Below are 22,167 nucleotides of genomic sequence, written 5' to 3' on the forward strand. Positions count from 1 at the left end.
TCACAGAATGTAAGGAATGGCTGCATCAACAGATCTTTTGGGTGAGCTGCTGTGATGATTTCGGACACGCGTTAAGGATGGCACTTTGGTTTATTCTGCCCTAGATACGTAGATCGGACTGCCATCCTGCATATTGGCTGACTAATCTACCAAAATCATAGCTTGGCCCAAAGGTCCATCATACTGCCCATTGGAGCAGGTGTATACATATCGTATTTCCCCGAAAATAAGACCTAGCTGGAAAATAAACCCTAGCATGATTTTTCAGGATGCTCGTAATATAAGCCCTACCCCAAAAATAAGCCCCAGTTAAGATTGTCAGCCAGATGGATGCATTTAGTACCGTATTTGCCCCCCAAATAAGACCTAACCAGAAAATAAGCCCTAATACGTCTTTTGGAGCAAAAATTAATCTAAAACCCGGTCTTATTTTCGGGGAAACACGGTCTATATGGAGCAGGTGCGTACATAATAAAAAAACCGCAGCATGCAAAACAAAAAATATAAATAAATAAAAATAAGGTAGGACGTGATTCGTCACGGATAAATTGCTGCAGCGCTTTTGAACCGTGGGGGGGGGAAAAGTGTGATAGGCACACAAAGAGAGAGGCACACCTGTGGACAAACAAAACACAACCCCATAACACAAAAAGAAGGTCAAGAAATCACATTGTACGCATTTTTTCCCTCTCCTGATTTCACAATTAGCAAAAACCAAGGAAGCGAGAGCAAGGAATAATTGTTAAATTGTCCAACGGAGAAACAGTTGGTTCTGTTAAAAGGTTGCCTTGTTCATTTTATTTCCGGGTGGCACCAATTCCATATTTAGATCGATCCATCAGGAATGAGGAATTATTGCTCGTTTCTCTGCATCTGGGGCACGTCTTTCCGAATTAAAAACCGGAAAACTCAGAATTTAAAAGGAAGGGGGGGGAAGGCTGGGGTTGAATTTTAACCCTGTTTTCTTGCAACGTCACCTGTGCTGTCTAATTAAATCGCTTTTTAACTGTTGTTGGAGAATGGTGATGTAGATCTCAATGCCAGCCACCAAAACAGGATAAATAGAGGGGGGAAATAGCGTTGAATGCTTTGTCTATGAAGATCCTCAGTCCTCAGGAGGTGCTTTTCCAAGAGGCAACTGGAGTTTGAAGACGTTTCCCTTCTTCATTATCCGAGAAGCTTCTTCGGTTGCGACTTCTTCGGTCAGAACTGAAGAAGCTTCTCGGATGAAGAAGCGAAACGTCTTCAAGAAAGAAAGAAAGAAAAAAAAGAAACCAAGTCCAGTTGTCTCTTAAAAAAAAAGAGCATCTTCAATGAATGCTTTCGTTCAACGAGCCAAAAAGATCATTTAGAAAATACTCTTGCATTCCTTTTCTTCGGAGCTCCAGACGAATGGAGACGATTCAACAATTAATCCCTGCTGGAGACCCCAAAATACAACTCTGGGGTGAGAGGAGAAAATCACCGCCTCTCCACCCCATTTCTTAACTCCTCAAATGCCCCCCCACTCTTGCTCTGTCCCATGTAATAAAGCCAAATCGTTCCTTTCTCAGCCATTCCCAAACGTTTCTTCCCAAAGCGAAATCTGGATTATTTAAATGTACGGTCACTCACACAGAACGAAGAAAAACTACGATGAAGTTTTGGCCCAGGTTTTTTTTTTCCCTTTGGGACAAAGCAGAGTAGATCCCTGGGCTTTGAAAGATTCAATGCTACAGAAAAACCGAGTTAGTCTATCGTTCTCCATCCTCTGAAATCAAACTTGCTACACCAGCTCATCATGACAGCCCACGGGTCCAAAAAAACTAACCGACCCCCCCAAAAAAATGAACCGCAGTGAGCAAAATCTTTTAAACATGGCTATTGGTTTCTAATCTGCAAACGATTTATATTTATATCTATTTATATATCTATATATATAAACTAGCCGAGGTCCCACACCCCAGCCCTATCAGCAGATAACAGCTGGCAAAACTCTGCTTTTTGCCAAACTATATTAAGGAAGCTGCTCCTTAAATTGAAAAAAAAAAAATAAAAAATAAAAAACGAGGTTTGTCCTGAAGGGACTTTCTACAGTTGAAGTGTCGCTCGAGAATTTTGCTGGAATCCCAAGTCAAGGATTTTGCAGATTTGCAGCAGAAAGAATCTCTGGATGGTGGTTATCTCTAGCGACCCATAGATATAAATATAGATATGGAGAGACAGATATATATAGATATATATATATCTCAAGATATGTTACGATGTCAAATATATTCTCAAGCAGACTCAAAAAAAATATCTCATCTACCAGATATCGGTGTGCGTGGTACGGCAACAGCTGATTAAATATTTCCTCTTTTTTTTTTTTTGTAAGAAAAAGAAAGAAAGAAAGAAAATTGCACTTCTGTAGATGTGTATGGGTGTACAAGTGTGTGCGTGTGAGAGAATTCACACGTGTTCTTAAAATGGATGAGATTTTTTTTTCTTTTAAAGGCCTGACTTTCTTCAAACTCATCAAAGGGTTTGATCGATCCTCTCCAAGCGAGAAGGCCTCGGCCCTTCATGACAGCGAAGTAGAGATAAACAAGATGATTGGTTGAGTCTCTGTAGGAAACCTGAGCTTCAAATGTCTTCTGAGAAGAACCTGTCATGGCGTTGGGCGTCTTGCCGTCTAAAAACCATCTCGGGTCCCTGAAGACCTGCCCCCCTCGTCCGCAGTGCTCCATCCATCTTGTGCCTCAAGTTGCCGGGCGGACTTCTTGAAGGCCGTTAAGGGCTTCTTTGGCGCCTTCTCTGGGCCTCCTCGCAACCGTTGAAAAAGATCTCCCGCTCTGCGACGCCCGCCTGCTCAGGATACCCGTGGAAATTCCTCCTGGCCCCGTCCTGACGGCGCTCATAAAATGTCGTCGTAATCGAGCAGCTTGGAATGCTGGCGGGTTTTCCAGACTCGGTAGAGACGGAAGTCAAAATAAGTCTCAATCATTTCCTTTCCTGCAAGGGGAAAGTAGGGGAAGTCAAGTCAGAGGTCTGGAATTTAGACCTAGAACCTTGTTAGAAGAAGACACCAGCATTGTCTTCCTGGGATGGGCCACCTGAAGATCCCTGAATGTCTGTCTCCCATCCATCCATCCATCCATCCATCTACCTACCTACCTACCTACCTACCTACCCACCTACCATCTATCCATCCATCCATCTCTATCTCTATCATTATCTATCTATCTATCTATCTATCTATCTATCTATCTATCTATCTATCTATCCATCCATCCATCCATTCATCATCTCTATATCATCTATCTATCATCTATCTATCTATCTATCTATCTATCTATCTATCTATCTATCTATCTATCTATCTACCTACCTACCTACCTATCTACTCATCCATCCATCCATCCATCCATCCATCCATCATCTCTATATCATCCATCTATTTATCTACCTACCTACCTACTTACATCTATCTATCTATCTATCTATCTATCTATCTATCTATCTATCTATCTATCCATCCTCCAAAGTCCCTTCTAACTCTGTTATTCTGTTCCTATGTATCTGTCTGTCTGTCTGTCTATCATATATCTATCTACCATATCTATCTATCTATCTATCTATCTATCTATCTATCTATCTATCTACCTATCTATCTACCCATCCATCCATCCATCATCTCTATATCATCCATCTACCTACCTACCTACCTACCTACCTCTATCTATCTATCTATCTATCTATCTATCTATCTATCTATCTATCTATCTATCATGGGATCAAAATTTGATCCTTGGCAACCATGTGTTGATGATGATGGCAACGTCATGGGCTTACGTGATTGCCATTTGCAACCTTTTCAACTGGCTTTTGATGAGCAAAGTCAACGTGTGGAGCCCGATTCGCTTAACGACGGTGGCGAAAACCCCAAAAGGCTGTAAATCAGGTGTGATTTCCTTAACAACCCTAAGCAAGCCCACCTTGCTTAGCAATAAAAATTCTGGTTTTGATGGGGCTTATAAATTGAGGGCTACCTGTGCTTATTCTACCTGTGCCAATCAACAGTGGTGTATTTTCAAGGGCTTAGGAGAGGTGGATTAGTTGTCGCATTTACCTTGAGCTGAAAGTTCAAGAGGCGATTCAAAAGTCACACAACAAGGGCTCATAAGATTCTTTAGGTTTTGGAACAGCTGGAAAGCAAAGAAGTCCAAGGTGATTTGAAATGCCTCCTTAGATGTGCGACAAACGATTGGTTCCCTTTTTCCACATCCTACAGAACAGGGGTCTCCAACCTTGGCAACTTTAAGACTTGTGGACTTCAACTCCCAGAGTTCCTCAGCCAGCAAAGAACGCAGCACACACAAAATCTGTACAAACCTTCGTTTATTAAATTAAATCAGTCTTTTTCAAACAAAGGCTGTTAATTAACTTTCTTAACAGCCTACAAAGACTCCAAAGAATAAATAATCGTAATCTTACTATGGTTGGCAGAAAGCCCAGAAGCAATTTGCAGAGAACTAAGATCAAGACGCGAAGGAGAGTGGACGAAGTTGTTCCCTGCAAATTGCCTCAGTCGTCGTCCTTCCTTAAATAGGCTAAGGGAGTGGCCAATTAGCCCCAAGCCTTACTCTCGAGGAGACCTCCTCCTGAGGAGCCACTCCTGCCTTTTGGCAGCTCTGCGCGCCCGTGCATCGAGAAGAGACTCCTCCTCTTCTTCCTCTTCACTTATGGGAGCTTCTGGAGGTTCTGAAGGCCTCTGGCACCACATCTTCTCCAGCCTCCTCATTGTCTGACTCGAGTGCCAGCTGCACAGGCTGCTAGCGCAGCAGCACACCAGCCTCCTCGCTGTCGGAATCAGCTACTAGCTGCACAGGCCGCTGACGGGCCACAACAAGGTTGGAGACCCCTGCTATAGAAGACTACAGGGCTTGGCAGTTAATTGCAACATCATTATTGAGGCAACTTAACCATAAACTCTTAAACCTGTTGAGTATGAACCTACTCCACTTAACTTCCATTAAACAAGACATACCCAATTTCTGCAACCATAGGACTAGGGGTGACTGGATAGCACTGTTGCAATATTTTAGGGGCTGCCACAAAGAAGAGGGGGAGGGGTCAATTTATTCTACAAAGGACTAGAAGACCTCCAAGATCCCTTCCAACTTGGTTATTCTGTTAACATAGCCACAAAAGAGGTTTTCTTTGGTCATCCCCTCTCAAGGTTTTCTTCTACCCACTCACAAACTACTCACAGGACTTACCTTCTCACCATTGTGGTTCCCCAAGACGTAACATCCCATGATGTGGATGAGATTTGGAACTGGGTTCAGCTTGCTCATCAGATGGCCCAACCGCTTCCAGAAGCTGCAGAACGAGATGGAAGAACGTTTGAGAGAGATGGAAGCATTTTCCCCAAAGATCTCCAACTGCAAATCCCTCATGAGGTTCTCCACTCACTAGATCATGTCTTCCTCCTTCTCCACTTTGGCAAAAGTGGCGACTTTATTCTTCAAGAGGTATAAATAGCCCGGACCTCCCTGCAAGAAGAAAAGAGAAAAGGTCTTCCAGAATCAGCCTGGAGAACGTCAACAGTTCTTCTCAAATTGCCAGGGTGAAGAGAAGAGCTTCAGGAATATCTAGAGAGACATTGATTCGGGATAGGACACGCCAGTGGTGAAATCCAAATTTTTTTTACTACTGGTTCTGTGGGCATGGCTTGGTGGGCATGGCAGGGGAAGGATACTGCAAAATCCCCAGGGGAGGATGAGGACCAGGGGAGACATGATAGCCATTTTCCAATATTTGAGGGGCTCCCGTAGAGAAGAGGAAGCTATTTTCCAATGCACCCGAAGGCCAGACAAGGAACAATGGATGGAAACTGACCAAGGAGAGATTCAACCTGGAAATAAGGAGGAATTTCCTGACAGTGAGAACAATCAACCCATGGAGCAGAAGTTGCCTTCGGAAGTTGTGGGAGCTTCATCTCTGGAGGCTTCCAAGAAGAGACTGGACTGCCATCTGTCAGAATTGGTGTAGGGTCTCTTGGGAGTTGGATTAGATGACCTACAAGATCCTTTCCAACTCTGTTAATCTGTAAAGCTGGGATTCGGGGGCCGGCGGTTGCCAAGGAGATCACACACATTTTGGGGAGAGGGTGCGATGCAATTGTGTTGGAAGTAGATTCCTTGAATGAGTAGATTCCTTGAATGTCAATCCACAGTCCCTCGGGGAAGGTGGGTTTTTCGAAGTCAACCCTTGCCAGAGCTCGGGAACGTGGCAGTGGACACTTGGGAGGTTCAGGACGCCCTCAACTCACCTGGCAAAAAATCATCATTTTCCAAATTTTGCAGCCCTTCCGGTAGATGTTCAGTTTTTTTTCAATTTCCTCTGCGGACAAAAGGAAGGAATGAAGGATGATCAGGCGGGACGCTGAAGCGAGGAGGAGAGGGTGGCTTGAGGGGCACAACAAGGGATAGACAGGTAGTCCTCGTCTTACAACGGGTTTGTTTAGTGGCCGTTCGAAGGTCGAACGGCCATTGAAATAGGGACTTATTATGACCGTGTTTTCACACTTGCGGAAGATCAGGAGAAAGGTTGAGAAGATAGCCTCCAATTCTGGCCAGCCCCACCGAGAGGATGAGTGAATTTGTTATCGTTATTTGGAGACCCAGGAGCAGGGAATAGGCCCTGTGGAATCTTCCCTCTCAAGCTATGTTTCCCAACCGTGGCAACTCTTAAGATGCTCAGACTTCAACTCCCAGAATTCCCCCCGTCAGCCGTGCTCCATCCATCAACTCCATCAGTTATGGGAGAAGTTGGAAAGTGGAGGTACCCAATCTACTTATTTTCTGCACCAGGCACCCTCCTGGCTACTAAAGGTTTGCTCATCTTAGGGGGAGGTTGAAGGAGGTTACTAAAGGTTAGCTCATCTTGCTCCTCCTGTCTACTAAAGGTTTGCCCACATTGGGGGAGGTTGAAGGAGGTTACTAAAGGTTAGCTCATCCTCCTGGCTGCTAAATGTTTGCTCATCTTAGGGGTGGGGGGTTGAAGGAGGTTACTAAACGTTAGCTCATCTTGCTCCTCCTGGGTACTAAAGGTTTGCTCATCTTAGGGGGAGGTTGAAGGAGGTTACTAAACGTTAGCTCATCTTGCTCCTCCTGTCTACTAAAGGTTTGCTCACATTGGGGGAGGTTGAAGGAGGTTACTAAACGTTAGCTCATTCTCCTGGCTGCTAAAGGTTTGCTCATCTTAGGGGGGGGGTTGAAGGAGGTTACTAAACGTTAGCTCATCTTGCTCCTCCTGGGTACTAAAGGTTTGCTCACATTGGGGGAGGTTGAAGGAGGTTACTAAACGTTAGCTCATTCTCCTGGCTGCTAAAGGTTTGCTCATCTTAGGGGGGGTTGAAGGAGGTTACTAAACATTAGCTCATCTTGCTCCTCCTGGGTACTAAAGGTTTGCTCACCTTAGGGGAGGTTGAAGGAGGTTACTAAACGTTAGCTCATCCTCCTGACTACTAAAGGTTTGCTGATCTCATCATGAGCTCATCTTGCTCTTCCTGGCTACTAAAGGTTTGCTCACCTTGGGGGAGGTTGAAGGAAACCCTTCGGGGGAGGAAAAATGAAGGAGGGACAGAGATTCCCTCAACTTTAAGAGTGCAAAAAGTATATGGCACCCCTGTATCTGTTGGAGTGGACATTGGACTTTCTGCATCCTGAAGGATCTACTAACTAGAATCTCCCTTTCCATATATCCAGATTTCCACCCTATAACACTGGCCAGCAGGATCTTTGGCCAAGATACCAGACACACGTATAACACAACGTTCCTACCATAACTTCATTTGATTTGTGACCCAAAGTTGACGTACCCAGAATGTCATCAAATGTGGCATGTTCATGATCCTGAAAACAAACAAAAGAGGCAAAGATGAAAGGACATGGCCGCGGGGGTCCAGGGAGACCAACGGAGACGAGACAAATGGGGCAGAGAGAACAGTGGTGGGATTCAAAGGATGATCTGTAGTTCGAGGGGAGAGAGAAGGTCTGAAAAGGTAGGAAGGCAGAAATGATAGGAGAGAGGTAGGAGCAAAATGGAGAGAAGGCCTGAGAGAGCAGGAGAGAAAGCTGAGTAGGAAGTTGGATGAAGATAGATGATCGATCGATTAAGAGAGAGAGAGATCTGAATATTGATGGACAGACAGAGACAGAGAGATTAGACGGATGAGAGAGAGAGAGAAGATAGATAGATAGATAGATAGATAGATAGATAGATAGATAGATAGATAGATAGAGTAGATAGATAGACAGACAGACAGACAGACAGACATTGGGGAGAGAGAGGATAGATAGATAGATAGATAGATAGATAGATAGATAGATAGATAGATATAGATAGACAGACAGACAGACAGACAGACAGACAGACAGACAGACAGATAAGACAGATACTGTAGAGAAGGAGAGAGAGAAGATAGAGATAGAAGAGTGAGAGGATAGATAGACAGACAGACATATACTGGGGAGAGAGAGAGAGAGAAGATAGATAGATAGATAGATAGATAGATAGATAGATAGATAGATAAATAGATAGAGATAGATAGATAGATAGATAGATAGATAGATAGATAGACAGATAGAAAGAATTGGATGGATGGATGGATGGATAGGAAGTAGGGGATGAAAGGAAGAGTGGGTGATGGAGAGAGAGGGAGGGAGGGAGGGAGAGATGGACAGAAATGGGAAATGGAAGGATGGAAAGATGGAGAGAGCAAGAGATGAGAGTGGGGGATGTGTGGCTGGACAGGAGGCAGGGGATAAATGGGTGGGTGGACAAGGAGGAAGAGGTGTAGGAGGAGAGACGCAGGCAGGCAGAACAGCTCCCGTCCAAGACTTACGTAGAGAATGGGGATGATCGATGGGTCATCGCGACGGATAATTGTTGGAACATACTCAGCTTTGGGCACTTTGGAGGAAATGAGCTGGAATGAGAGAGAAGCAGGAGGAAGGGGGTGAAAAAAAAGACGACCAAAGAGAGAAGTGTAAGTGGCAGGAGTTTTCCTTCCAAAACTACGAAAGCTGGAGGGCAGGACAAGGACCGATTTTCCCCATCCCAGTAGGCCCCCAAATTGCTTGAGGTCCTCAACGATTGCCTACCATGATTTTGGGGGGAACGAAGTCCTCCCCACTGCAGGCGGCCGCTTCCAGTTCTTTCTCCGCCTCCCAGTTCAAGTCAATCCCTTTGTCAATGGCACAGCAGGAATCCTGAAATTCATGGCCTGCGGGAGAAAGAAAGCAAGAGCTCGGAGGTCCATCTCGGCCGATGCAGAAAGTCCCATGTGCTCCCAAGGATGACGGAGCCTACGTGGACCATGTCCTCCTTTCAAAACGGGTCCAAGGTGAAGCATAAGGAGATCCTGCCATGGCATGTCCAAAAATCCCTGCATTGCAGAGTCTGTCTGAATCCTTCCCGCAAGACTCTTGAGTAGCTCCTGTCTAGGAACAAGGCTGGAGTGGAAGGATCTGAAGCACTCCAGCAATTGTTCAACCATGACTACACACAGCTGGTGATGAGGAGGTTGGAAAAGTCAGTTGGGAGGTTTCCAAGGACCCCAAGATTTTATCTACCAGGTCAAGACAATCTTTGCTGTCTTTGCCCTCGGTGCACAAGCTTGCTTAGATTGGGATTTTGATGTCTTCTCCTCCCACCCTCCCTTGACCTATTTCCCGTCGAACGGGATGTTCAGGAAAGAGGAACGTACTTTCTCGGGAATCACTGAGGTTTTCAGGCTTAATGGGAGTTGGATCGCTCCAGGACCGGCTGAAACTTCTCTCACGCCGCTCGGCAAAAGCTGGAAGGAACAGAGGAAGAGGAGGAGGAGGAAAAAGAGGAGGAGGAGGAGGAGGAGGAGGAGGAGAACATAGACAATGAGGAAAAGAGAAGAAGAAAAAGGAGAAGGAGAAAATAGACCATAAGGAGGAGGAGGAGAAAGGAGAAGAAGATAGACAATTAGGAAAAGGAGAAGGAGAAAATATGCAATAAGGAGGAGGAGAAAGGAGAAAGGAGAAGAAGACAGACAATTAGGAAAAGGAGAAGGAGGAGGAGAAAATAGACAATAAGGAGGAGGAGGTGAAAGGAGAAGAAGATAGACAATTAGGAAAAGGAGAAGGAGAAAGAGAAGGAGAAAATAGAAAATGAGGAGGAGGAGAAAGGAGAAAGGAGAAGAAGATAGACAATTAGGAAAAGAGAAGAAGGAAAAGGAGGAGAAGATAGACAATGAGGAGGAAGAGGGAGAGGAAGAGGAAGAGGAGAAGGAGAAATAGAAAATAGATAATAAGGAGGAGGAGAAAGGAGAAAGGAGAAGAAGATAGACAATTAGGAAAAGAGAAGAAGGAAAAGGAGGAGAAGATAGACAATGAGGAGGAAGAGGGAGAGGGAGAGGAGGAGGAGGAGGAGGAGGAGGAGGAGGAGGAGGAGGAGGTGGAGAAGGAATCTAATTATGACAAAATATTGCTAAAATCACACCCATCCCTGGCTCGCCATCTTTGCTATAAGTGCAGTGGATGCCACAAAAACATTTCCTTTTTTCCCTCCCTTCCTCCACAAAAAAAATTCCTTTCCCCAACCAGGATCATTCCTAATTTTTTGCACAAACACCCCATCATTTGGGGAAGCTTTAAGATAGCTTGTCTGAGACCACTGGGAGTCAGAAGGTCCAACCCTGGTTGTGGGAAGGAGAGATCTTGGGAGTCAGGAGAACGTGGCCCGGTGTAGAAGTCCCTCTCAATCCCGCTCAATCTTGCTCACTTACTTTGCGCCTTCATGCGGCGGCTCCCTACCATACGGAGGTGTTTCCGGAAGTTTCTGAAAGAAGAAGAAAAAAAAAACATGGAGGCCATCAGTCGTTGAGGGCCAAGAGGAAGAACACCATTTCTCCAGGGTGATCTGGCAAACCTCCTGGAGCTGCAGATAAAAAAAAACCAGACAAAGCCCATGGCAGGAGATCTTCGTCTTTACTTCCAAACCCCCGTCAGATACTTTCTCAACTACCTCAGAAAACCAACGCCGGAAATGTTCGCGAGAACGTTCATGCCGATGGAAGACGCATAATACAACCTCAAGACGCCTTGGAGAAATGTGGAGAAAGGGGTATGGAGAAAAACACACAGAAAGTACAAATTTTGGCTTAGGAGAGCAAAAATGCACAAGGCAAGTCAACGCAAGAAGGAACATCCTCAGGTTTGGGTAGAGAGCGTCATTGATCTGGAGGAAGCAGAACCTGATTTTTGAGTTGGAAGGCTCCCATCTTAACTCTTCCAACCCTCTCTCTCTCTCTCTGTGAAAGGACCCCATTTTTTTTTTGAGTTCCCCCTTTCCGTGGGACAAAACCAGCTGGTGAGTCACAGAATTCTAATGTTATTTCCACCAGGCACCACTAGGGGGCGCCAGTTCTCCATCTCTGGTTGGACTCTGGTTTAGAAAAGAGGGCCCTGTCAACTCAAGTTTTACTTTAAATCATTCATGGGTTTGTTTGTTTTTTTTGAACAAGTCTGAGATGAAGGTAATTATGGATGTTCTCCACCCACATGAGTTGGTCGGTAGATGTTTTTCAGCTTCCCAAGATAGGACGGCAGGTCCTAAGATATCTAGCTGACTTCCTTGCCCAACGAAAAACCAGAACTTGGATTTTTAGACTCCTTGTCCAGCATCTCTCAGTAGTTCACAATTTAAGGTCATTTTTCATTTCATCAAAGCATTTCTAAAGTCTTCAACAGAGTTAGAGTTATCTATCTACAGTATCTATCTATCTATCCATCCATCCATCCATCCATCCATCCATCCATCCATCTCATCTATCCATCCATCCATCCATCCATCCATCCATCCATCCATCTCTATATCATCTATCATCTGTCTCTCCCACTCTCATCTATCCATCTATCTATCATCTATCTATCTATCTATCTATCTATCTATCTATCTATCTATCTATCTTCTATCTATCATCTATCTATATTATCTATCATCTCTCTCTCCCTCTCTCTCATCTATCTATGTATCTATCTATGTATCTATGTATCTATGTATCTATCTATCTATCTATCTATCTATCTATCTATCTATCTATCTATCATCTCTCTCTCATCTATCTATCTATCTATCATCTATCTATATTATCTATCATCTCTCTCTCCCTCTCTCTCATCTATCTATCTATGTATCTGTCTGTCTATCTATCTATCTATCTATCTATCTATCTATCTATCTATCTATCTATCTATCTCTATATTATCTATCATCTCTCTCTCATCTATCTATCTATCTATCTATCTATCTATCTATCATCTATCTATATTATCTATCATCTCTCTCTCCCTCTCTCTCATCTATCTATCTATGTATCTGTCTGTCTGTCTGTCTGTCTGTCTATCTATCTATCTATCTATCTATCTATCTATCTATCTATCTATCATCTATCTATCTATCTATCTATCTATCTATCTATCTATCTATCATCTATCTACAGTATCTATGCATCCATCCATCCATGTATCTCTCTCTCTCTCTCTCTCTCTCTCTCTCTCTATCTATCTATCTATCTATCTTTTTTTTTTTTTTTTAATTTGATTTATATGCCGCCCTTCTCCGGAGACTCAGGGCGGCTTACAATGTGCTCAGCAATAGCCTTCATACTTTTGTATATTTTATACAAAGTCAGCTTATTGCCCCCACAAACTGGGTCCTCATTTAACCTACCTTAGAAAGGATGGAAGGCTGAGTCAACCTTGAGCCTTGGAGAGATTCGAACCAGCAGTAAATTGCAGGCAGCTGTGTTAATAACAGGGTGCTTTAAACCACTGTAGTACCAAGGCTCTTTTCATCTTATCTATCTATCTATCTATCTATCTATCTATCTATCTATCTATCTATCTATCTATCTATCTCATCTATCATCTCTCTCCCTCCCTCCCTCCCTCTCTCTATATATCTATATCATCTATCCTCTCTCCCTCTCTCTCTCTCTCTCTCAGATATATTCACCTGATAGTTGTCTTCCAATATTTGAGGGGCAGTCACAGAGATGAGTGGTTTGACTTATTCTCCAAAGCACCTGAGTTGTCAGGTGCAAACAACCAGGAGCAATTTGTTGAGTTTAAACCCTGAATTGTTCATTATCGCTACCTATACACAAGAATACGGCTGATTAATGGTCAAAGCTAAACTGGTGCTAGATAAGAGTCACCTTAATTCACGGGGCCTGGACTTAGGTGTCACAAAGGTGCTTTGAAGACGTTCAAATCACAGCCGGTGAAAAACACCGGATCAGCCATCTCTCAAAACCGTCTTCACGCTGTTTGCACACGAGGGCGATCAGCTTTTTCAAAGCCTCGCGGCCCACGATTTGCAAATCCCTCACTTCCAACCCTGAAATGAAAGGTGTGAGGTTTTTTGGGGGGGGGGTTTCTTCCGGCAAAAGGCATTTCCAATTTTTTTTACGGCAACTTGATGCTTGAATGCATGAGACCTCGTCAATGAGGTGCTACGGTTTAGGAGCCGGCAAAGATCGATAGAACTTGAGGAGAAAAATTCAGAAAGCGAAATGAAAGAAAGAGTTTTAAGAGTCTAAAGGACTCACGTAGCTATCAGGGCTGCATAATTTGTACCAAAAGTCTGCAATCTTTAAAAAAAAAACTTGCATTTCGACTCCCGGCTAAAATCTTACGGGGAAATTGAAGAAGAGATCAAAAAGATGGCAGCATGGAAGCTTCCAAAGCTGACAAGAAAGGAACATCAGCTGGCGTTTTAATTCACCTTATGTTTGCTGAAAGCAATTGGTCAGGTTTTACCAACCTGTTTTTCCAAGACCTACAAGCCGTCCTCAATTTATGGCCAATATTGGGGCCAGAATTTCTGTTGCTAAGCGTGTCAGCTGCCAATTTAATGACCTTTTTTGGGTTTTTTGGAGCCAGGGTTGTTAAGCGAATCACTGCAGTTGTTGGGAATCATGTGGTCGTTAAATGAATCTGGACTTAACCTGGAATTAAGGAGAAACTTCCTGACAGTGAGTACAATGAATCAGTGGAATAACTTGCCTGCAGAAGTTGCGAATGCTCCAACACTGGAAGTTTTTAAGAAGAGGTTGGATAACCATTTGTCTGAAGTGGTGTAGGGTTTCCTGCCTAAGCAGGGGGTTGGACTAGAAGACCTCCAAGGTCCCTTCCAACTCTGTTAGTCTGTAATTCCCATGGCCACAAATACCCAATTAATCCGAATTATGAGTCACCCGTTCAATTGTTAATCTTGGATCCGGAGCGACCGTGAACAAAATTATGCCATAACTGAAAAAGCCCGATGCTAGCAGATCTTCCTGTCTTATTTTGCAAGGACAGATTCGTTTGGAAATCTCTTTCCAGGAACGTCAGAAATATTCTGATATTTGGGGATACTCTCGAGTGTGTCAGGCATTTTACACCTTGCATCCTTTACAGAGAATTATTTCGCCTTTTCCTCAAACCCAAAGTTGTGTGTTGTTGTTTTTTTTAACGTGACTCAAAACGACGAAGTCGAAGGCTGAAACAAAATACCCCGTTTCCCCGAAAATAAGACATCCCCTGATAATAAGCCCAATCGGGCTTTTGAAAGCATGCGCTAAAAAGAAGCCCACCCCCCTGAAAATAAGCCCTCCCCGAAAATATTTAAACGCATGTGCAGCCAGTCCCCGCCATTTCCTCTGGTTACTCCACGTGCCCCCAAATAATAAGACCTCCCCGAAAATAAGGCCAAGCACTTATTTTGGGGTTCAAAAAAAATATATAAGACAGGGTCTTATTTTCGGGGAAACACGGTATATATGTTAAAGGCCACTGGCTTTGCTTCCCATCGGATGAATTCTCCTTCATGGAGGGGCTCGGATTGCATCGGAATAGTGCCCTCTTGAGGACTAGCGACACGAGCGGCTTTTGGAATTCCTTCAAGAAAAAGCTACAAGCTACTCCGGCACCCTCAAGTAAACAGCCTTGTCATCTATCGAAGCCCAAGCCTTATATAGGAAATAATCGACCACCACCTATACATTTTATACCAAATAATCTCCCACCACTCAATTCCATAAAATTAGTAGGATGCTTGGGAAAGCAAAGCCTCTTTAGAGAAGAGGAGAAGGCAGGCTGGGTTAGTTTTTCCCTCCAGCGGCTCTTGTTCTTTTCAAACATGCGAGTTGGATTCTGAGCCGGGAAAGTAAGCAGAGGCGCGAGAGGCAAGATGAGGAATGCAGGTAGTCCTTGACTTACGACTGCCCCACTTTTCCGCTGCCGAACAAAACACTTGCTGAGGGAATTTTGCCCTGTTTTACGACCCTTCTTTGCCACCGTGCTTACCGTATTTTTTTGGACTATTTGATGAGAAAAAGAAGAAACAGAAATCTGCCTCTGCCTCCCAGCAATTTTGCCTCCTTGCAGCAAACAGCAAATAGCCTGCTTTACTTTCATTTTCGTTTTCAGCAGAGCTTGATTAGCCCAAGAAAGAAAAAAAAAATCTGCCTCCCAGCAATTTACCTCCTTGCAGCAAGCAGCAGAGGCCCACGCACAGCAATAGGCAACGGCCATCCCTGCAGCCTGAAGCAGCTGAGCGTCGGGAGGCCGATCCAACCGACAATCAGCTGCTTGTGCTAATCAGGCTGTGCTGAAACTAAAATGGGCTGTTTCTTCTTGCTGCAAGGTGGTAAATTGCTGGGAGGCAGAGGTCAAAGGGTGAGGGCCAGTGGGTGGGCAGGGCTACATTCAGTGTATAAGATGCACCCAAATTTTCACCCCCTTTTAGGGGGGGAAAATGTGCATCTTATACTCCGAAAAATACGGTAAGTTAGTCGCACGGTTCTTAAAGCGAATCCAGCTTCCCCGTGGACTTGGCTCATACCAGAAGGTCGCAAAAAGGGGATTGTGTGACCCCGGGACGCTGCAAATCGTCATAAGTACGAATCGTCGGAAGTTTGATCGACAGACTGTGGGGTTGCAGCAACAGTTGGAAGCAGTGAAAAGCTTTCCTAGGTCACGTTTTCCAGTGCCGTTGTTGAAACTTTGACCGGTCACTAAATGAACTGTTGTAAGTCGAGGACTACCTGTGTAAGGTAGCACGGCAGTGCAGATTCTTGCCAAGGAGGAAGCAGAAACCGCCAATCTATTTGTAGCACCAAGGAGCCCCTCGTTTCAACCCCGGGCTACAAATTTTCTCCTTTAGTGGAAGAGACACATGGTCTTCGTTGCCCCCTTTTGCGGTTTGGCACATGGGTTTTGTGACGAGATCCTGCTGCACCCCTTGTAAACCATCTGGCCTGAAGCTCTTGCCGAGTTTGATTTTTGGAAAAAAAGACGGTTCCCATTATAAAGGAAACAAACCATTCCTTTGCTCAATGAGCCACGGTGGCGCAGTGGTCAGAGTGCAGTACTGCAGGCTACCTCTGCCGACTGCAATTTGGCAGTTCGATTCTCACCAGGCTCAAGGTTTCGAGTCAGGCTTCTATCCTTCTGAGGGGGGGTCAAATGAGGACCCAGATTGTTGGGGGCGATAGGCTGACTCTGTTAAACCGCTTAGAGAGGGCTGTCAAAGCACCGTGAAGCGGTATATAAGTCTAAAGGCTATTGCGAATTGCTTTCTCTGCAAATCAGCCCAGCAAACAGAGCGGTGGGGATCTTGCAACTATTTCGTTCCTTTCATCCAGGAAAAAAAAAAGAAAAAGAAAAGAAAAAAAAACAAGGAATCTCAGCCCCCCGTTTGCAGCCGGCGCAACACAACCAGGCAAAAATTTGAACCTGTGCAAGGGAAATATCCCCGTCCATACCTCTGGATCAAAACCGCCGAATCGTTCTCCCGTTTTCGACGTTTCCTCTCGGCGTAGCCCCTGAACGCCCTGGAGAACCAGGTTTAAGGCATTAAAAGCGAGCCAACAGAAGCTTCGAAACGGAGCGATGGCATGGAAAGAACGGGGTGGGGTGGGGTGGGAGGACAAGGAGGAGATGAGACGGACACGGGGTACCAAATCTTGGAATCGGGGAGGAGGAGGAGGAGGAGAAGACGCAAGGGACGAAAACAAGGAATCACGTCACAAGACGGCAAGGAAACCAGGCCAGGCCGGTGCCCGATGCACGGGCATAAAGAATCTGGGCGAGGAGACAGCTTGTGGGAGAAAGGAAATCTCTACCACCCCCACCCCCAAATGATGCCCAACATGTTGAGTCAACCCTACACTGCAACATTTTTGGAAGTTGTTGTGTCCTTGCCTCCTCCTCCTCAGGGCTGGGAACTGACCCAAAGTCACCCAGAAGGCTTCGTGTCTAAGGTAGGACTAGAACTCAGGGTCTCCAACCTCTAAGCCCATGCCTTTAACCCCTGCACCAAACTGGTCCTGCCAGATCCGTCTTCCTACGACAGAGGGAGAGAAAAAAGAGGGACTGGCCCAAAAGTCATCCGGATGGCTTTATGCCTAAGGCAGAACTAGAACTCGGGACCTCCAGCTTCTAATCCCATGTCCTTAATCCTTACAACCACACTCTTCCTCTAGTGGACTTCCAGTTCCTAGGGGGATAGAGATAGAGATGATAGAGATAGAGATAGAGATAGAGATAGAGATAGAGATAGAGATAGAGATAGAGATAGAGATAGAGATAGAGGCGGGGTGGATGTTTGGGTGGGGGGTGGGAGGTAGATGGATAGCGAGAGACAGACAGACATAGACACAGAGAGACAGACAGACAGACAGACAGACAGACAGAGACAGAGAGAGATGGGTGGATGTTTGGGTGAGGGTGGGTGGGAGGTGGATGAATAGAGAGAGAGAGACAGACAGACAGACAGAGAGAGAGAGAGACAGAGGGAGAGAGAGACAGAGAGAGAGAGAGAGATGGATGGGTAAATGGGTGGATGTTTGGGTGGGGGGTGGACGGATAGAGAGAGAGAGAGAGACAGAGAAAGAGAGATTAGAGAGAGAGAGACAGCGAAAAAAACACACACACATAGACAGAGACAGACAGAGAGGGAGAGAGAGAGATGCTAGAGACAGATAGAGATAGAGATAGAGATAGAGATAGAGATAGAGATAGAGATAGAGATAGAGATAGAGATAGAGATAGAGATAGAGATAGAGATAGAGATAGAGATAGAGATGAGTGGGCGGATGGGTGGATGTTTGGATGGGAGGCGGATGGAGAGAGACAGAGAGATTAGAGATAGACAGAGACAGAGACAGAGAGACAGAGATGCCCAAAGTCACACAGCCGGCTCCTTGCCTAAGGCAGGACTAGAACTCACAACCTCCTGGTTCCTAACTCAGCACTTCCAGCACCAGACCAACCTGTCAGAATCTGCAGTGTAAAACAGTGGCTTCTTGCCATTTCGTAAGAAGGAAGGCACACAGAGACGATCAAATGAAACCAACCCCCGTTTGTTCTGAAGGTTAAGAGGAGCTTCTTCTAAAATGGAAACACTTTCCAGCAAGAGGGTGCAAAACCAGCCAGGCAGGGCAACATATTGGGACCAAAAGAGAGATCTCCCAAAAGGCAGCCTTATAAAACTTGCTACCACCAATTGACTAGCCTGACTAGGTACTGCAAAATCCTCATTCCCTTCCCACTCCTGGGGGTCGGATATTGCAAAATATCCATTCCCACCCCACTCTGGGGCCAGCCAGAGGTGGTATTTGCTGGTTCTCCGAACTACTCAAAATTTCTGCTACCAGTTCTCCGAACTACTCAAAATTTCCGCTGCCGGTTCTCCGAACTGCTCAAAATTTCCGCTGTAGGTTCGTCAGAACCTGTCAGAACCTGCTGGATTTCACCCGTGTCCTTAAGGCAGATGTCAAATTCTGTTTTTCGCTTTAAGTGTGGGTGGCTACTCCCCCAATTATTCCAAACGCCATTGTTTCAGGGCACCAGAATTCAAACTTGCTCAACATTTCCACAAGGACAAAATACTGTCATACACCCACCTCCACGATTGCACAATTCCTTTCAGCCATCCGGGTGTTTACCTTCCACATCTTACATCCCCTCTAAGGATCTCCTCGTACGAAAAGACATTACGGATGGACAAAGGGCCACATGAGGCAACCGGGGAAGGATTTTACACAATGACCAACACCAAAGGGTTTACGGAGAGGTTTTTTTCTTCAAACGCTTGGAATTCCGGCCGCCCAACTCGGCCAGAAAGCAAAAGATGGAAGTTGCAAAGCAGCAGACGGGAAAATGGAAGTATGGACCACAACATCTTCACGCTTCCAAACGAAAATGATGGCAGAAGAAAGGATGGCTCAACTCTAGGTCTTTTTTTGGGGGGTGGGTGGGGAAATATCGACACGGGCACAACATACCGAAAGAAATGTAGAAGTTTTTGACCTAAGGATGCCCATACAAGCAAACGATAAAAGAATAGACAAGATTTATGGAGGAGGCGCGGTGGCAATTATACTTACGAAATGCTGGCGACCCCAAAAAGAATCCAGAAGCAGAAAGAGGAAAAACAGCAAGAAGAGACGTTAGCAGCAAACCCCTTTTTAATTGTTAACTATCCTTTGTTGTGCGAACGGTTCACAGATACAGACAGTCCTCAGCGGGTGACCGCAACGGAGCCCAATTTTTCTGTTGCTAAGCGAAGACCGTTGCTAAGGGAGTGTTGCCCCATTTTAACGACCTTTCTTGACACCGTCATTAAGTGAATTCCCACAGTTTTTAAATTAGTAATGCGTTGGTTCTGCGAATCTGGCTTTTGTTGTGGTCCGCCGGCAGCCTACCGCGTTGGCGGCAGAGTCAGACAGTGAGGAGGCTGGGGAGAAACATGGGCCAGTCCTGGAGTCTGGGGAAGGCTCGGACGAGGGCTCTGCATCAGAGGCAGAGATGGGGCCAGGGCCATCGGGGAGTTATGTGCTGACTCCGGAGCCTCCAGAGTCAAACATCAGCGAGTCAGAGGAACAGGGAGAGTCTGTTCCCAGTGTGTGAATGCGCAGAGCTGCCTGAAGGCAAGAACAGTTAAGACAAAAGGGGCGACTCAGGAGTAAGGCTTGGAGATGATTGGCCCCTTCCATAAGACCTAAAGGAGGAGCAAAGGCACATGAGCCTTTGCAGGAAGCAACTTTGTTTGTTCTGGTCGGTTTAAATTCTGAAGCTCCGTTCTGACTCTGTGCTCCGTGTGACCTTGCAAAGCTAATTGCCAATTAGGTCTTTGGCAGCGTGCCAAGGGAGATAAAGGTGGGTGCTTATCAGCCTTATCTGTGGCAGACCTCTGTCGGGCTCTTTACAAACTATCTGTGACTCATCACGGGCTGGGAATGAACAGAATTCAACAGCCATTGAAATAAAAAGAGCGTTTTGGGGACTAATCGTGTGCTTTTTACTGTCTCAGGAAGCCTAGGTCAGAACAGCTTCCCCTCGGGCTGGGCTTGTCAGAAGGTTGCAAAAGGGGATTGCATGAAACTCCAGACAGTGCGACTGTCGTAACTACGATCCAGTTGCCAAGCGTCACCTGAATTTTGAGGGAGGGAGGTTTGGCCCGAGATGGGCAGCAAAAAAAGAAATGTAATGACCAGAATAAAAAGCGCAAGGCGGTTGCCGAAGATCCAGATTGTGACTGCGGGGTCCCTTACGACAATCGCAACCTTAAGGAGATCGTGAAGTCCCTTTTCCAGATGCTTCCAAACAGGCCCTTAAACAAACGGTCGTAAACCGAGGACCTCCTGCTCGATCACATGAAGTTTGCGTTAAATAAAAGAGAAGGGCAGGGGAGTTTCTGGCGGTCGGATTGAAAAGAGCGCGCTCATTTTTTTATGCTCCTCCAACGAGGAGGACGCTCCCCCCCCACATCCCCACCCCATGCTCGCCATTCCCCCCCCCCCACTTTCTTTGGCCGAACTTACGCTTGCATAGTGGTTGTCGCTGTTTGGAAAGTGAAAAGATTCTCTTTGGGTAGCCAAGTCCTGATAGGAACATCATCTGCAATAAAGGAGGAAGAGGAGAAACAATTGGAGAAGACCGCCAAGCACAAAGGTCCGTAAGTAGAAGCAGAACGACTGGGGCAAAAGAAAGCCAAGATAGTACCAATAGGGCTTGTCGCTTTGTGTGGGGGCGGGGGGCATTCCAAAACATCTGGAGCACCACTTGAATGTTCAGTCCCCGTCTCACACACGCACACAAACAGATAGCCAGGGGTTAAATAAAACTGGCAGACAACAAATTCTTTCGATAAGAGGATTGGCAGGAACCCAGTAGCTGCTTGCCAAGAACTTTACTCATAGAGGGAGGGGTTGTTCCTCCGTCAGATAAACCCAAACAAGATACACACAGTTCAAGAATTGTCAAGTCCAGTCCGTATTAAATCCAAGGCAGATAACGTTGTTTCCAAAGATACAATGTGACTCGCTAGTAATTTAGTTTTGTCCGTCAACCACTACTGCTTGACATCCTCAAACTATCACATCTGCCTCTCTCGGGTTCTTGGGAAGGGCTCGATAGGTGGACAGAAATAACCAATCCGGTCCAAAAATGACCAATAATACTTGGACGGTTGGCAAAGAAGCCTCCCATCCACAGGCTGCCGAAAAGTACCGGAGGTCGCGGGAAAAGCTGCTGCTGTCACCGCCATATTCTTCGCACATGCACATCCCATCGGACTTGCAAGGCAATGGGATGCGCGTGTGAGAAGAACATGGCGGCAACGAACATGGCGGGTGGGATGAGCGAGCGGCGACCGGGGACCAGTTCAGGGGCATGGCCAGCCAGCCATTGCTACCAGTTCGGCGACCTTGGCCAAATTACCCCCAGCGGTTCGCACGAACCGGCTGAATACCACCTCTGTGACCAGCCCTAACACGACTTGCAACCTTGCCAGAATCAACTTATCTAGCTCCGCGTTTATTTATTGCTTTATTTATCACCCTTAGAAACCTACAAGACAGGTGGACTTCAACTCCCAGAATTCCCCAGCCATGTTTTCTTAAAACTGCCAAGTTTGAGAAATGCTGAGCTAGCCTATAAAGTTTGAGGGGGCGGGGGGGAAATAACTACGGATGAGAACGATTAACGAAAAGAAATCGCATCAACGTATCGCTAAAAAAAATGGTTTAAGGGGATGAAAACGCCAGTACGGCCTATGCAATATTTAAATAACGTCAAAATCAGATTCGCCAACATTTCGCTAGGAGATCCCCCT

At 45.6% G+C, this 22,167-nt stretch overlaps 1 protein-coding gene across 1 annotated transcript in view; it reads right to left on the reverse strand.

Annotated features, from left to right (window-relative positions):
- Window positions 1-1,949: 1,949 nt before the first annotated feature.
- NSMF (NMDA receptor synaptonuclear signaling and neuronal migration factor) overlaps window positions 1,950-22,167 on the reverse strand; it is a 30,707-nt gene continuing 10,489 nt past the window's right edge. The window contains exons 4-14 of the mRNA XM_070955533.1: window positions 20,876-20,951; window positions 10,787-10,839; window positions 9,737-9,826; window positions 9,132-9,253; window positions 8,873-8,956; window positions 7,847-7,880; window positions 6,296-6,366; window positions 5,437-5,516; window positions 5,241-5,343; window positions 4,091-4,166; window positions 1,950-2,973 (exon numbers count right to left, since the gene is read on the reverse strand). Coding sequence (XP_070811634.1) covers window positions 2,876-2,973; window positions 4,091-4,166; window positions 5,241-5,343; window positions 5,437-5,516; window positions 6,296-6,366; window positions 7,847-7,880; window positions 8,873-8,956; window positions 9,132-9,253; window positions 9,737-9,826; window positions 10,787-10,839; window positions 20,876-20,951 — 887 coding nt within the window. The 3' untranslated portion in view covers window positions 1,950-2,875. The remainder of the gene's footprint in view (window positions 2,974-4,090; window positions 4,167-5,240; window positions 5,344-5,436; window positions 5,517-6,295; window positions 6,367-7,846; window positions 7,881-8,872; window positions 8,957-9,131; window positions 9,254-9,736; window positions 9,827-10,786; window positions 10,840-20,875; window positions 20,952-22,167) is intronic.

Source organism: Pituophis catenifer, unplaced genomic scaffold (assembly GCF_029215685.1).
Source record: "Pituophis catenifer annectens isolate HBS135680 unplaced genomic scaffold, rPitCat1.0.hap2 SCAF_17, whole genome shotgun sequence".
Taxonomy (NCBI): Eukaryota; Metazoa; Chordata; class Lepidosauria; order Squamata; family Colubridae; genus Pituophis; species Pituophis catenifer.